Source organism: Sylvia atricapilla, chromosome 1 (genome assembly GCF_009819655.1).
Source record: "Sylvia atricapilla isolate bSylAtr1 chromosome 1, bSylAtr1.pri, whole genome shotgun sequence".
NCBI classification, from domain to species: domain Eukaryota; kingdom Metazoa; phylum Chordata; class Aves; order Passeriformes; family Sylviidae; genus Sylvia; species Sylvia atricapilla.
This window is the reverse complement of record NC_089140.1, coordinates 25,671,446-25,685,647: the sequence shown is the minus strand read 5'-3', so window position 1 is coordinate 25,685,647 and position 14,202 is coordinate 25,671,446. Positions and strand designations below refer to the sequence as shown.

The 14,202-nt window shown below is 37.4% G+C and overlaps 2 protein-coding genes across 2 annotated transcripts in view; one reads left to right on the top strand and one right to left on the bottom strand.

The window, feature by feature from the left end:
- C1GALT1 (core 1 synthase, glycoprotein-N-acetylgalactosamine 3-beta-galactosyltransferase 1) overlaps positions 1 to 14,202 on the bottom strand; it is a 238,479-nt gene that overhangs the window by 145,102 nt on the left and 79,175 nt on the right. The window lies entirely within an intron of this gene.
- The window catches only part of COL28A1 (collagen type XXVIII alpha 1 chain), a 54,570-nt gene continuing 52,408 nt past the window's right edge, over positions 12,041 to 14,202 (top strand). The window contains exons 1-3 of the mRNA XM_066318029.1: positions 12,041 to 12,173; positions 12,645 to 13,204; positions 13,860 to 13,880. Coding sequence (XP_066174126.1) covers positions 12,041 to 12,173; positions 12,645 to 13,204; positions 13,860 to 13,880 — 714 coding nt within the window. The remainder of the gene's footprint in view (positions 12,174 to 12,644; positions 13,205 to 13,859; positions 13,881 to 14,202) is intronic.

The following is a 14,202-nucleotide window of genomic DNA, read 5'->3' as shown; positions in this document are numbered from 1 at the left end:
TTTGCATATTGGGGGTTAATCTTCCAATTACGACTTCAGGTAATGAAGTCATTACCCAAGTTTGTTTCCCCCCTGCCCAGCTCGCTTTTGTTTACGTCTATCAGGGCCTGAAACAGTAAGGTGTCCTTGATTCCCAGACCTAGAGATGAATTGTTCTGTCTGACCAAAATCGTAAACCTGTTGCTCACACTCTATATGGAGTTTAGAGTTATACACTAAAGAATTGCAGGATTACAAATACATGGAAAATATAAAAGCTAAAATTCTAAGGTATCAATTCCAACACCCCTGCCAAGGACACCTCCCAGTGTACCACGTCACTCAGAGCCCCGTCCAGCCTGGCCTTGAACGCCTCCAGGGATGGGATATCACAGCTTTTTTGGGCAGCCTGTGCCTGTGCCTCACCACCCTCAGTCAAGAACTTATCCCTCTTATCCAATTTAACTCTACCCCCTCTTTCTGGAGACCTACTCAAACAGGCAAATCACAGGGGTTTGGGACTACGTACCATCTCTGGGCAACTTTTCTCATTTTTTGATGGCATATGGTGAAAGTTTTCTTTCATGTAAATTACCTAAAAGAAACCAAAATACACATATTTCCTCACTCCTACGTGATTAGGATTTTACAACATGTTTTTCTGCAATGCCATGAAGATATGGGCTTTTCCCTTTTTCCTTTTGTTTTCAATGTTCATTAAAATAGCCTGTAATAAAAATCATGAACTGAAGTACTAATTGGACAATTTCAGATTCTCTCAGAATAACTTCCTTCATAGAGAAACAGTGGTATTTGGCCTGGAAATATTTAAATATTACATTTTTAAAGTTTTCTTCATCCCTGTTAGAGTCACAACATTAGTTCCTTACTTTAACTGCATCCCTTACTTCATTTTTCATAAAAGAAAAGAAATGCATATACTTTGGCTTCCTTAGTAAATATTTTCCAACTTTCTCGTTTGAATTACAGCACATGATTTTTAATGACCTCTCCAATGTTTATATAACGTAGCAAAATATTTTTAAGAAAATGTATAAGTCATTAATCTGTCTTTTCAATAATCTGCATGTATTCAGAGCCTTTGTTTTAGAAGTGTATATGGAGTGGCTTTGAACATCAGTTGTGTTAATGTCTGTTGTCTTTTTTCTTTTCTCTAAGCATAGGGCAGAATGTGTGTTAAATTTTCATAGAGTTCATTAATTTAAGCCATAAATGTCATTTAGTGTTGCAACAACTAGTTGCCTTAGATTTTGTGTAATATTCCTTTCATTTGAAAAGCATTTTTCCTTACAAAACCAGATTTTTTTTCCTTAATAGCAGAAGTTTTGATAAATAAAATAGACCGAAGCATGTGGAATAATAAAAAATAATAATTCAGATTAACTAGTCTATCATATATCAAAGGCAAAATTGGCAGCCTGGATTTTCATGCTTATCTGTTTCATTTTCATCATTCTATTTCCTCTGCTGCTATTGAATTGCAACATAGTGACTTTTTAACATCTGTTTCAAATAATCACCTGGTGGTTCTTTTTGTGACAAAGATGAAATTCAGTTTGTGTATTCCTAACATTTTTCCATGGGAAAGTATGGGAGTTTCTTTTATAAAAGTATGTAATACTTACAATAATCACACCAACTAACTTCAATTCTAAGAGTAAGTTTTTCAGGTACCAGGGAATCAGCACCTTAACTATCTGACATCTTACTTATTTCTGGAGTCCTAATGATGGTTCAAATACAGTACTAACAAATGCACAAGCTGCAGAAGAGGTGTTTCCTGTGTCTTTGGCACAAGAGAGATTCAGAGAAATTTAAAAATGAAAGATGGTATTTTGAAGCAACAGATGCTGTTACTACAATGACAGGTACAAAGTAAATAGGAACATAAGAGCTGTTTGGGGGTTCAGGGTGCAAAAGAATGTTGCCACCCAAGAGACCACAGTGTCACATTTACTAGAAGTGTTACACAAACTGTTGGGACATAGATGTTTCATATTTGAGCATTCTACCACACACAGAGAAATTATATTTCCTATGTTGATCTTAAAAAAAATACTGCAGCAGTATTTCATTAGTGAGGTTCTGCTTTCCTCTAATGTTTCTGAACCTTTTAAACTTTTGGATCTTTCCTTCTGTTTGCCGTACTCTGATTTACCCTTTCAGTTTGCATGTAGCTGTCTCCATATTTGCATCTTTGTCCAATAGCAGCATCTTTATTTACAAATAATGCAGAATATTTGCTTAGTTTTGAAGCGGTACCTAGTTGATTATTAATCTCTTAATCACTATCGCATAGCAAGTGGGTTTATATTTCATTGTTTCTTGTAATTGATATGTGTAGGGACATCTGTGGACGGCAGGGACAAGGTACTCTGCAGACCTGAGATAATCTAGAAACACGTGGTTTTATTGCAAGGGTCGTGGGTAAAGAAGGCCTGCTTTCAGCCACCTGCCGCGGCTGAAGGGAAGCCCTTAAAGAGAGAGGGAGAGAGAGGGGGGGGTATGAGGTAAGGGAGGTAAAAAAGTTAGGAGGGGTAAGAGAGGTAAGAAGAGTGCCGGGGTCAGAGTGGTAGGAGAGAGGGAGGTAGAAGAAGCAGAGGGAAAGAGCGGGCAAGAGAAGGAGCGAAGAGGCAAGAGCGCAGGGAGAGGAGAGGAGAGGAGAGGAGAGGAGAGGAGAGGAGAGGAGAGGAGAGGAGAGGAGAGGAGAGGAGAGGAGAGGAGAGGAGAGGAGAGGAGAGGAGAGGAGAGGAGAGGTAAGAGAGTGAGGACCTTGTTAGAATACATTATATCTCCTTTTGTGTTGTATGTTCTAATTTACAGTGACCAACCGATGCAAGATGAAAAAACCTACAAACTTTGCATGCAACCTATGAGAACTACTAAATTATCATATCACCCTATATTCTAAACTCTAAAGACTACTCTTCTTATCTACTTTTTCCTTGATGCCTTGGCAGAGTGGAGAGGGACTGCATTCTTGGGTCCTTTTGTTGTCTGTCCTTCAACCTATCTCCAGTTAATCACCATCTTCCTGCCTGACATGCCTACATCTCAAAGCTGGCCTTCATCTCTATTTCACTCACAGATTCTATATCTCCAGTATTTCTTACCAGACAATCATATCCATAAGCCCTTCCTGTCCCATCTTTCCCAACAGATTGATTAAATAAACTTACACATTTAAACCCCCAAATCATTAAGGATCTAATTCAGCTTGACCTTCATCAAGTCTCATTTTAATCCTACTTTTTTTTTGCCTCTCAGACATTGTCCACACCTGTGATCAGTCCCTGTTATATTCTTTGTAAGACCTGCTTATTTCTAATGCAAATTTACATGTAGTAATTTCTTTCATGTCATTGTATCTCAAACTATTTTCAGCAATTTCTCTTCGTGGATGATGTATAAATTTTTTCTTTCCTCTGCAGAGTATTCCAGGTTTGCTCTACATACAAATCTATGAGTTCTTTAAGAATTTTTAATCATTTGGAGACTTCATACAGTGAAAGCTCCATTTTGAACTTATTTTCTTCTTTAAAGATTGAGGTAGTCCCCACGCTGGAGAACAGGAACAGCTGACAAACACTCGAACAGAGTGCGAGCAGGCTAGTTCAACTTTATTATTAAAAGCATCGTTTTTATACATTTCTACATGATCAAGATATATGTCTCATACATATTGATTGGATACACAAGTTCTCTACTTATGTAAGGAACTTCATGATAGGACAATATTTATTTAGCATATCCGAGTATACATACATCCTGTTTCTCATGATCTTGCATCTCCAGATGTTCTATGTCTTTTGTTCTTGTCCACATACAAGTAAAATTTATCGTCTTGTTTTTCTCTATGAAGCATGACAAGGTCAAACTGACCTTTAGATCTGCACACTAAGGCATTCTCTTGTACACAGACTTCAGAGCTATGGCTCTGGTGAGGCCTGCAACAAAAGATAAATTAAAATTCATAAGAGATCAAGGTATACCAAGGTTAGTTAATATCTTTTAAGATATTTACTAGAAGCTCTTTTTTCCCTACAACTTTCTTATGCTTTTTCATATTTGATTCTTGGAAGGCTGGCTTTTTGTTTAGTTTATATTAATCTCTGAGATTTGTTGTGCTTGTCTGGCCAAGGGGAACTAGCGAAAATAGCTAAATCCTTTCAGGAATACAGAAACACCTAAATACTGCTGGAGCTCTGTATATTGCAATGCGATGTTAACACTGGGTTTAAAGACATGTCAATTATTAATTTAGTTACCTAAGTCTACTGCTGCTCCTCCCTTTACAGAAAAAGAAAAAGTATATATTCTGTCATTGCTATTTTTAACATTACTACTGGTTTGGGTTATGACTACTTAAACTTGCAGAAGCTTGATGGAGCCTAGCAGCCTGTTTCAGGTGTAGTGTTGTACTTCTCCATGCCATGATACATACCTGGTAGTATTGCTTTATCTGATTTTTGTTAAGAGAAGAAAGTATTCATTGCACAGGGAGTTTGAAGCTGGAATTCAGACCTCTCAGTCTATGTAAAATGTGTATCTCTTTATAAAAAGATTCCAAATTATACAGATTCAGCAGCATGATTGCCAAAGTCGTAGGCATGGATTGCAGACTATTTCCTCCAGGCTTTAGTGTTCTACTGAAAATTCTTCTGTTTGCACAGATCATACTTTTGTTCTTTATGTATGTTGGGATTATCACTTAATTTTATACAATTTCATGTTAAGAACATAATGCAAGTTACTTTATTCAAATACCATATATTTTCAGGCTGAAAAAGGTTCAGAGGATCCAATAGGTCCAGTTGGCCCACCAGGTCTTTCACCTTGGTCATTCATTAATTGAGGATTTCAAAAAAAAGCCTTTTAAGTAAGGAAGGTGACTCTTCTTTTGATGGCAGAATGGCCTTTGTCAACTGCATAGGCTTGGATAAGAGTGAAAAACTTACTCCATTAACATTTGTGGTGGTTGCTGTACTTACTATTCAGTGGGATGCCTAGAAATGTGAGCAACAGGAATTGAAATAAATACAGCAAGAATTTCACAGGTACATTTGTTTTCTTTTGAAGATACTACTGCATTTTAATGATTGAAAAACTGACCCATGGAAGGTTAGAAATTAGTGTCCTAGCTAATCTTCTTAGCGTATCCAGGCTCCTTAAGAGAATACCTGGATCGCAAAGTTTGAGTGTTCAAAGTCCAAAGCTAACCCATGAAAATGCCTTGATTTTAGAAGGGTAGAGCAGGGGATATATGTGACAGAGGACAAGGCTTTTTATAAATTAGAGCTAGTATTCTTCTAGGAAAATTCATTAAATAAAAGGTAACTCTTCAGTTTTGATCACTGTAGGCTGTTAGAGAGAGAATTCCTCTTGATCTCTATGTATGTTGTAAGCAGAAACACAGAGAATTTACAAAGGGTTGTTTAAAGAATTTGAAAATTAAATACACTGGTTTTAAACAATATTCCACATTGCTCAGCCTGACCAAACCCCTCATTCAAACTGACAATTTTTTTGTAGCCACAAAATGGCTACACAATGGATGCTGTAATGGCAAAATTTTTGGCCATCTTTGCTTTAAGCTGTTAGTGAAGTAAAACATTTACACAAAAAATTCTAAATTGGAATTTTGTATGTTTTCTGCTGTTGTGGTTTTTGTGGGTTTTGTTTTGGTGTTGAGGTATTGTTGTTTTTTGGTTTGGGGTTTTTTTTCTTCTTTTTTCCTCTTTGCAGGGTGGGGGGTATGTGTTTGTCTTTTTTAGGGAAACAAAGTGACCTGGTCCAAATGGAAACTGTGGAATTTCAGGAATGGGACTGCCAGGAAGTAAAGTGAATCCCTGCTCTGTTTTCTTGTAAGTGATATTTTGCCTTATTACTAATGCAAAACACTTCTGAGGCCAGTGCTACATAAGTGACACAAGACTGTAATTTCACTTCTCTGATAACTAAAACTCTACTTCAACAGTTCATACTGCTTTGCCAATACATTCACTTTAAGCTGTCATTAACTTTGCAGTACTCAGAAGGTCCATGTGATGTACTGGAGCTCTTAATCTGGGTATCTAAAAGAGAGGAATATGTGAAATGGGTATTTAGAATCTCAGGATCAAGGTAGGAGCTAAGGAGTAAACCCGGTTCTTCCAGGACATATCCTCCCTCCTCAAAGTGTTGTATCTTAGTCTTTTGGTGTCTTGGTCTTTAGCTTCCACCTTCTATTACAAGGGCACAAATGTTTTGCCCAGACATTTGCCTCCCTTACCGGGTGTGTATAAATGATTAAATGCTGAATGAGTCACCCAGTATGAAGTACTATCATTACTATCATTATGCATTATCATGTAGATACACCAGAGGGCAGGATTTAAATAGCATAAATATCTTCATAGCTTAAATATTTAGCAACTAAGTGTTCCTTTTCATACACTTACTGCAATCAGGTTTTAAGAAGGCATGTAGTCACAACTTAGGTTGCACAGTGTATGAGCAACAGTAGCACAGAGTCAAGATATATCTAGTACTAGGAACACTGATTTTAAAATATTTATTTCAAATTGCTCCTACTAGTGATGTCTCCTAGCCAGAGAACAAAATATCTACTGTTCTTTATAGAAATAATTGTCATTCTTATTCAGTGAAGAGCACACCAGGGAAAAAATACAAATTTAAGGCAGTGAGTTTTGACTGATCCCATTAAACAAACCGAGCCATATTTCAAATCCTCTGATATTTTACATTCATGTACTCTGGCATTCAGTTGTGACTTTTCAAGAACAGAATCTTAATTTACTTTGTCAGTCTTCATGCAGAAGCTCTCTCATCTTTGTCAACTCTCTCTTTTTATTTATTCTTTACCATCTTTAAATTTCAGTAATGAGAATAACAGGAAGTATTCAAGGAGAATAGGTATGTACTAGGAACAAAACCTATACATTGTTTTTTCCAGTAAAAGAGATGACTAAGAATGTATGCAGGAACTAAAGGCTGTTTAGCTTGAAATTCACTAGCAACATAAGATATACAGATAAAACTTTGTGTTGCAGTCTAGAGCTTTAGTATGGTCATGTAATGGGTGCATTTACACAGATTCAGTAGTCCTGCAGCTGAATATGTTGAGCAACTGGTTCAGAGCATGTGGTTCAGGGCAGCCATTGGACCACTGAAAGTCTTTGTAGGAAGTATTTATGTTAAAACATCGCTGTAAATCTGGAGTCATTACTTCCATTCAAAATCTGATTTCTAAGTGAATTCAAAGCTTTGAAGATATATACTAAGAAAACTAGGGGGGAAAAATAAAGCTCTGAATTGTAAATCAACAATCCTGTTGTGGAACTGTCAAGATTCTTACTTGAAGTGAAGAAGAGCTTAGGCTGTTTCCAGAGACCAGTTACAGACCAACATGTAAGAGATTTACAGATGTTCTAGTCAGAGAAATACTACCGAACTTGACCCCATTACTGTCCTAATACAACATGTGCATAAGAACTACCAGGGTGCATATATATTTGACTAGTCAAATTGTTATGTCTAAAAATCATAAGTATTAACATTTTCAAATCTCTGCCAGATGAGAGGAATGTTTGCAGATCCTCAAAATAAGTGAGAAATATTTGAACACATCTGGAAATCCATTCATTCAATTCTGTTTTGGCACATAGTGCAGATAAAACTTGCCAACTGCTGGAAAAAGCTTTTTTTTCCCATAGCTGTTGATGCGATAGGGTGTTGATAGGCTGTTTGCAGTCTTGACCTGAGCATGCACAAGGCTAAGAAGTATGTAAACAGTATGAGTGATCTGTGTGACTAATTTGTTGCTAATGAAATGTTTGATCATCATCAGTGTCTCTAATTCAGCAGATGCTGGGTGCTAACAAAAATTATCATTTGTAGCACTAACAGATATTTAGTGTAAAATATTGTGTTCTGTTGCAATTCTTTGCTTTCCATGTGTGTACTGAAGACAACATTTATTTAATGAGGACAATTAGCCTCAATAAAGATGACACATATTTGAGAGGAGATGATGTAGAGGTTTCTAGGAAGGAAGTCCTTTAGGATTAGGCTGCAGCTGCTGGGCCAGCAAATCCTTCCTCACCTGAACTGGATGAAGAGTGTGAGCAGTGGTGGTGGGTAGGATTTTTTCCTGTTAGCAGCATGTTCCTTCAATACATTTCATGTTGACAGAGCATGAACATACTGAAAAATCTGTGTGGGAATGGTACTGTCTGGTAGGGCAAAGGTATAGTTCTCATATGCGAACTGTCATGGCTTAACCCCAGCCAGGAACTAAGCACTGCACAGCCTCTTGCCTACTCTGCACCCTCATCAGGATGGGAGGAACGGAATTGGAAGGGTAAAAATAAGAAAACACATGGCTTGAGATAAGAACAGTTTATTAATTTTTTTCAACCAATTAACCTATTAATTTTTTAAACCAACTACAATAATATTGTAGTGAAAAGTAAAATAGCAAAGAGAAATAAAACCCAAGAAAAATAAGTGTTGCAAATTAAAACAGTTGCTCACCACCAGCTGGCCTATGTCCAGCCTGTCCCTGAGCTGTGGCCCCCCTAAACAAGCTTTCTCCAGTTTTATATCCTAATAGCGATAGCATGTGGTCTGAGATATCCCTTGGGTCAGCTGGGGTCAGCTGTCCTGGCTGTGTCTGCTGCCAACTCCTTGTGCATACACAGCCTACTCCCTGCTGGGGTGAGATGAGGAGCAGAAAAGGCCTTGACCCTGTGTAAGCACCACTCAGCAGCAGCTGAAATATACCTGAATTATCAGTGCTGTTTCCAGCACAAATCCAAAACAGCCCCATACCAGCTACTGTGTAGAAAATCAACTCCCAGCCAAAACCAGCAACAGAAACAGTTTACTGTTATATCCATCTTTGCTAAGAGCTAAGATCTTTTTGAGTTCCTTAGTATTTGTCTCACCCTTTAATTTATTTAAAGTTACATATGGTATCGTACTCATGGCTCACAACACACACAAATAGATAATGGTGTTTGCAAAGGTGTATTTCTAGCTCAGTGTTCTTTATGAAGGGATATACCTTGGAGAAGCAGAAAGTGAGTGCTAGGAGGAAGTGTTTAATCTATCTATAGAGAGACCTTGCACCCAGGCTACATGAAGGATGTTTCTACTGACCTTAATGAAGACAGATACTTTATGTTTATTGGTCGGTTATGCCTTATTCTTTTCCTCCCTATTCTTTCCCTTTCACCAACATTTTAATGAAATCAGCAGGAAATGTCCTCTACTTACTTAAAAGCTTAATGTACTTGGCTCACTTAGAAGCTCCTAGTCAACATATCCCAGCCAACCCTGAACTAGTGTGGTATTTGCTGCTGCAACTGGATTCTGTAGGGCCTGGTGGGATTAATCCCAGGATACTCAAAGGGATACTCATTGTGAGACCTCACTCAATGATTTTTCAGTGATCCTAGGAATCTGGAGAGGTTTATGTTGTCTGGAAAATTGTTGGCCAAATTTTCAAGAAGGGCTAGATGATGACTGGTAACTACAGATCTGTCAGTCTCACATCAGTGCCTTGTAAAATTATGGATAAGATTATTCTGGGAAGTAGTGAAAAACTCCTGAAGGACAATACAGTCTTCATTGGGCACAGCCAGCATGACTTCATGAGGGAAATCTCTTGCTTGTCAAAGGTAATTTCCTTTTATGACAAGGTAACCCACCTAGTTGATCAACGGAAGCCAGTTGATACTATCTTTTTATATTTCAGTAAAGTTTTTTATACTGTCTCTCACAGGATCTTTTTGGAAAAATGCCAATCACACAGCTGGATAAACACATCATGTGATGGGTGAACAGCAGGCTCAGGGGTCAGTCACAGGGTTATAGTGAATGGGTTGACATCAGACTGGTGGCCTGTCACTAATGGGGTTATGCAGGCTCTATCTTTGGCCCTGTGCTCTTCAACATTTTCAAAAATTATAGGGACACTGGTCTATAAGGTATACTCTGTAAATTTGCTGATGATACTAAATTGGGAGGAGCTGTTGACTCTGAGGCTCTGCAGAGAGACCTTGACAAATTAGAGGGCTCAGCAATCCCCATTTGTATAAAGTTTAACATGGGCAAGTCCCAGATTCAGCACTTGGACGGGATAACCTTGGATATAAGGACAGACTGGGAAACAAGAGGCTGGAAAGGGCTCTTAGAGGTCCTGGTTGATGGCAAGGTGAACATGAGTTGACTGTGTCCTGGCAGCCAGCAGCAGGCACTGGAACAGAGTGTCCAGGAAAGTGGTCACACCCAAGCAAGAGTTTAAGAAACATTTGGACAACTCCTTCAGCACATGGTCTGATTTTCGATGTCAGCCTAGGCAGGGCTAGGAGTTGGACTACATTCTTGTGGGTCCCCAACAACTCAGGATATTCTGTGATTCTGCCCTGTGACCAAGATGCTGAGGGATGTCAGGGGCAGTGCCTGTATAGAGTATGTCTGCTACCTTCTGCTGAGCATTTGCACTTAACTCCCTCAGGGGATGTTACAGTTCCTTGAGGCTTATCACTGGCATGCTTCTCTCACCCCATTTTTTACTTAACACTGTGATAACACAATTTTACTCTGAAGTCTACCGGTAGATAGAGCAAATATAATTTCCATTCAACATTCTGGAAGCTGCCTGCATGTCCACCTTTTAGATACCCTGTCTGTGTCTGACCCCTCAGAGAATTTAAAAAGCAGGAAGAATTTCTGAGGAAACCAGCTCAAGAATAATTTTTTTTTTCAGATTGTCTTTTATTATTGTAATTGCTAATGCAGTTGCCACCTTTGAGTCCTGCAGTTCTTGCAGACTCTCAAACCATCAGGTCAGACTTCAGTTCTAGCCTGCAAGTGATGTTGTACTGTTCTCACATTTATGATCTAGCCAGTGCTACAACATTCACACAGACAAGCTGAAGACATGTGATTGGCAGAGTGAAGGGTAAAGATGTAAAGGGTAAAGTGGAGTTTTTTAATGGAAAAATACAGTTACTTTAAGCGGGAAAACACTTGTGCTCCCAGACACTGTCCCTTTAATAAAATGGCTTGGTCTCTTGCTCAGCCCTGGCCAAGTGCCCAGTTGTCTTCATTTAAACTTTGGCCAACTGAACAGCAGCAATAAAAGATAAAATATCTATATGCAAGGTAGAGCCATTTACAAGTGAATAGGCTAATAATTTGTAGATTGCTTTATTTTGGTAAGCAAAACATATTTTCCATTATGACCTACAGAACATATTTTCTACACTGAAAACTTCTTTAATCCACAGTTTGCTTTCTGGATGCCTTCAAAGGTAAGGGACTTTGTTATTTCCTCTCTAGCTTTAGAGGACTGCATTTACAGTTTCTGTATATGTAATTGCTTGATGGACTTGAAAAGAAGATTTAGAAATTATTTTATATTTGAAATATATTTCAATATATTTATATTTATATTTATATTGTCTTCATTGTTATTGATATTTAAAACTAACTTTTTAAATCACAGGCTTTTTTGTGTAAATCAGTTTTAGTTCAGTATTTAATTTAGTTCAGTATTCTCTAAAAATATGTTGAATAGCTCATTTAAACATTTTAATTTTCATTTTATCAGTATATTGTCATTATAATAGAATATCTTTATGAAAAATACTGCACATATTCTGTAACATCCATGTGATATTAATCATAAATTCATGTATTGAATTTCATTAGTAAGCCACTGTTTCTTAGAAGAATGAGTTGTTAATACTGATGCTCCAGACTTTTTGTTAAGAAAGAAAAGGCAGTGTTATACTCATATTTCTTCTGTAATAAACAGGTTCTACTATCCATGTGAGCTTCAGCTGAGGTAGGGCTGGTTACTGTGTTTAAATTACCTACGCAGTGACTTTTTATAATATATATTTTCTCTAGAACTAAGCTTCCCATAAATATGTATTTAAAGTGTCTGTATTTGTTTATTTGCTTCTATTAATGAGGTATTCACAGGTGGCTTTTTACTTTTAACAGGAAGGAAAAGTCTATTTTTGGGATGAAAGTCACTATGAGGAAAATTTTTTTTTTCTTTTGCTTTGTACTTCTGTCTATGTTAACAAATCAGATAGTATATGGGCAAAACAGAAGGAAAGGAAAGAATATTTACACTCCTATGCCAAAAGATGAAGGTAAAACCATTTTCTTAAACTTTCTGATTGACTGTGTTGCATGGATCCATGCATTTTAGCATAATTTTTTAGTAATTAATAACTTGCATGTAAATATGTAAAATGTGATTTGTTTCGATTATGAGGTCTGGAAAATACTTTTTGACTACTTAGACATGGATTCCAGTTTGGTCAATGATTTTAATCGATATGCATATCTCTTAAGAGAAAGTATAAGAAGCCTGATTTTTTGTTTGAAATTGCATGCAGTAAATTTTCTATACAAAATCAACTAAAATACTAAGACAATCCCATCAAGACCCTAACTCAACTGTTTTCATTAGAATTTCTTGGATTTTTACAGTGAAATTTATCCTTAGAATTTTACAGTGGGAAGACAGTTGGGAAAATTATTTTTGGAGAGAATTATCTGAAATCTGTTGTGCAGGTGTTCCCATCATTCATAGATTTAACTTTCTTGTTCCCTTACAGGTGATACGTGTCTCATTGATATACTCTTTATCTTGGACAGTTCAGAAAGTGCCAAAAATCGTTTGTTTGATTTACAGAAGAATTTTGTTCAAAACATAACTGACAGCATTTTCCAGATGAAGCCAGTTAAGTCTAACATGTATAGTGTCAAACTAGCAAGTATGCAGTTCAGCAGCACAGTCAGCATTGAGCATCCCTTTACAGCCTGGAAAAATGTCCAGAATTTTAAGGAGACAATCAGTTCTCTGGACTTTATTGGCCATGGCACTTATTTGTATTATGCGGTTTCAAATGCCACTCAGCTGTTTAAAACTGAAAGTCGTAAGAGAAGTGTGAAAGTGGCTTTTTTGATGACTGATGGTGTGGATCATCCAAACAGCCCTGATGTCCAGGGTATAGCCTCAACAGCAAGAAGTCTTGGAATACATTTTATTACCATTGGCCTTTCTGAAAAAACAGTCCAAGAAAAAAAATTACGCATGATATCTGGCGATTCGTTCTCTAAACACATCCTGTGCTTGGATGATCAGAACCTGGTAGTTGATACAGCATTGGAACTGGTAAGTTATGCTGATGTTAATCTTGTCACGTGTCTATCCTTGGCAGATTTAATTTAATTTTGATTAGGTGAGCCCTGAAGACAGTGCAGAGGGTTTTGTGGTGCCTTTTCTGCCACAGCAGGCGTCAGGGCAGATGGAACCTCCTTCTGCCAGTAGCTCTTCAAGGAGTTGTGTGCTTGGATAATAGTAGTTGAGCTGAACCGATCACATTTCCCAGCACACAGGGTGCCTTTGAACGTATGAAAATACTTTAGAGGCTAGCTTGATCTCATGCATAATCATTGAGTCTTCTCCTATATATTCTGATTCTAGGGCCTTCCAAAGGAGGCCCTGCTTACTGATTAGTAAGTCTTTTCACAGTCCCTGTTGTTAGGACTATGCCTTAACACTGTCTGTTTAGCTCTCCCATTAATTCTCATGTGTTGTCTGATCACTTCATATCATGTGGAATAGCCCTCTCTTCCTACCAAGAACTCATTTCTGTATGAGTAGTTCCACAGATTGGTTCTTTCCTTTTGAGGAAGGAATGAAGGATGAAGGTATTTGTCATCTCTACCATTCACCTTGGAGATTCTATAAACTAGAGAGAAAAAATTAGTACTCTGTTAAATTAAATAATATCTATATGAAAGTGATATTTTTGTTTTATTTTCAGGAAGCCTTGCTACAGAAGCAGGTATGGTTTTTGAGCTTTGTGTTTGATTACTCTTACTGGCACTAGACTTCCCAAAGTCTGCTTCTTCTATAATGCAACAGTACTTGAGGATTAATCAACCTTCCATCTCTGGTTAAATATTCTGAGCACGATTACTTTTATTTTTACTTCTCTGCATTTCTTCTGTCCTTTCTACTGAGAAATCTATGCTGTTAGCTCATTCATTAATGAGTAGAATCAACACTCACTAATGTAAAGAATTCTTCCTACAAGAGTGGAATAGGTGTAATGCAAGAATTGCAAATTCATTTGTGGGCTTATTTGAAAACCATAACAATTTTTA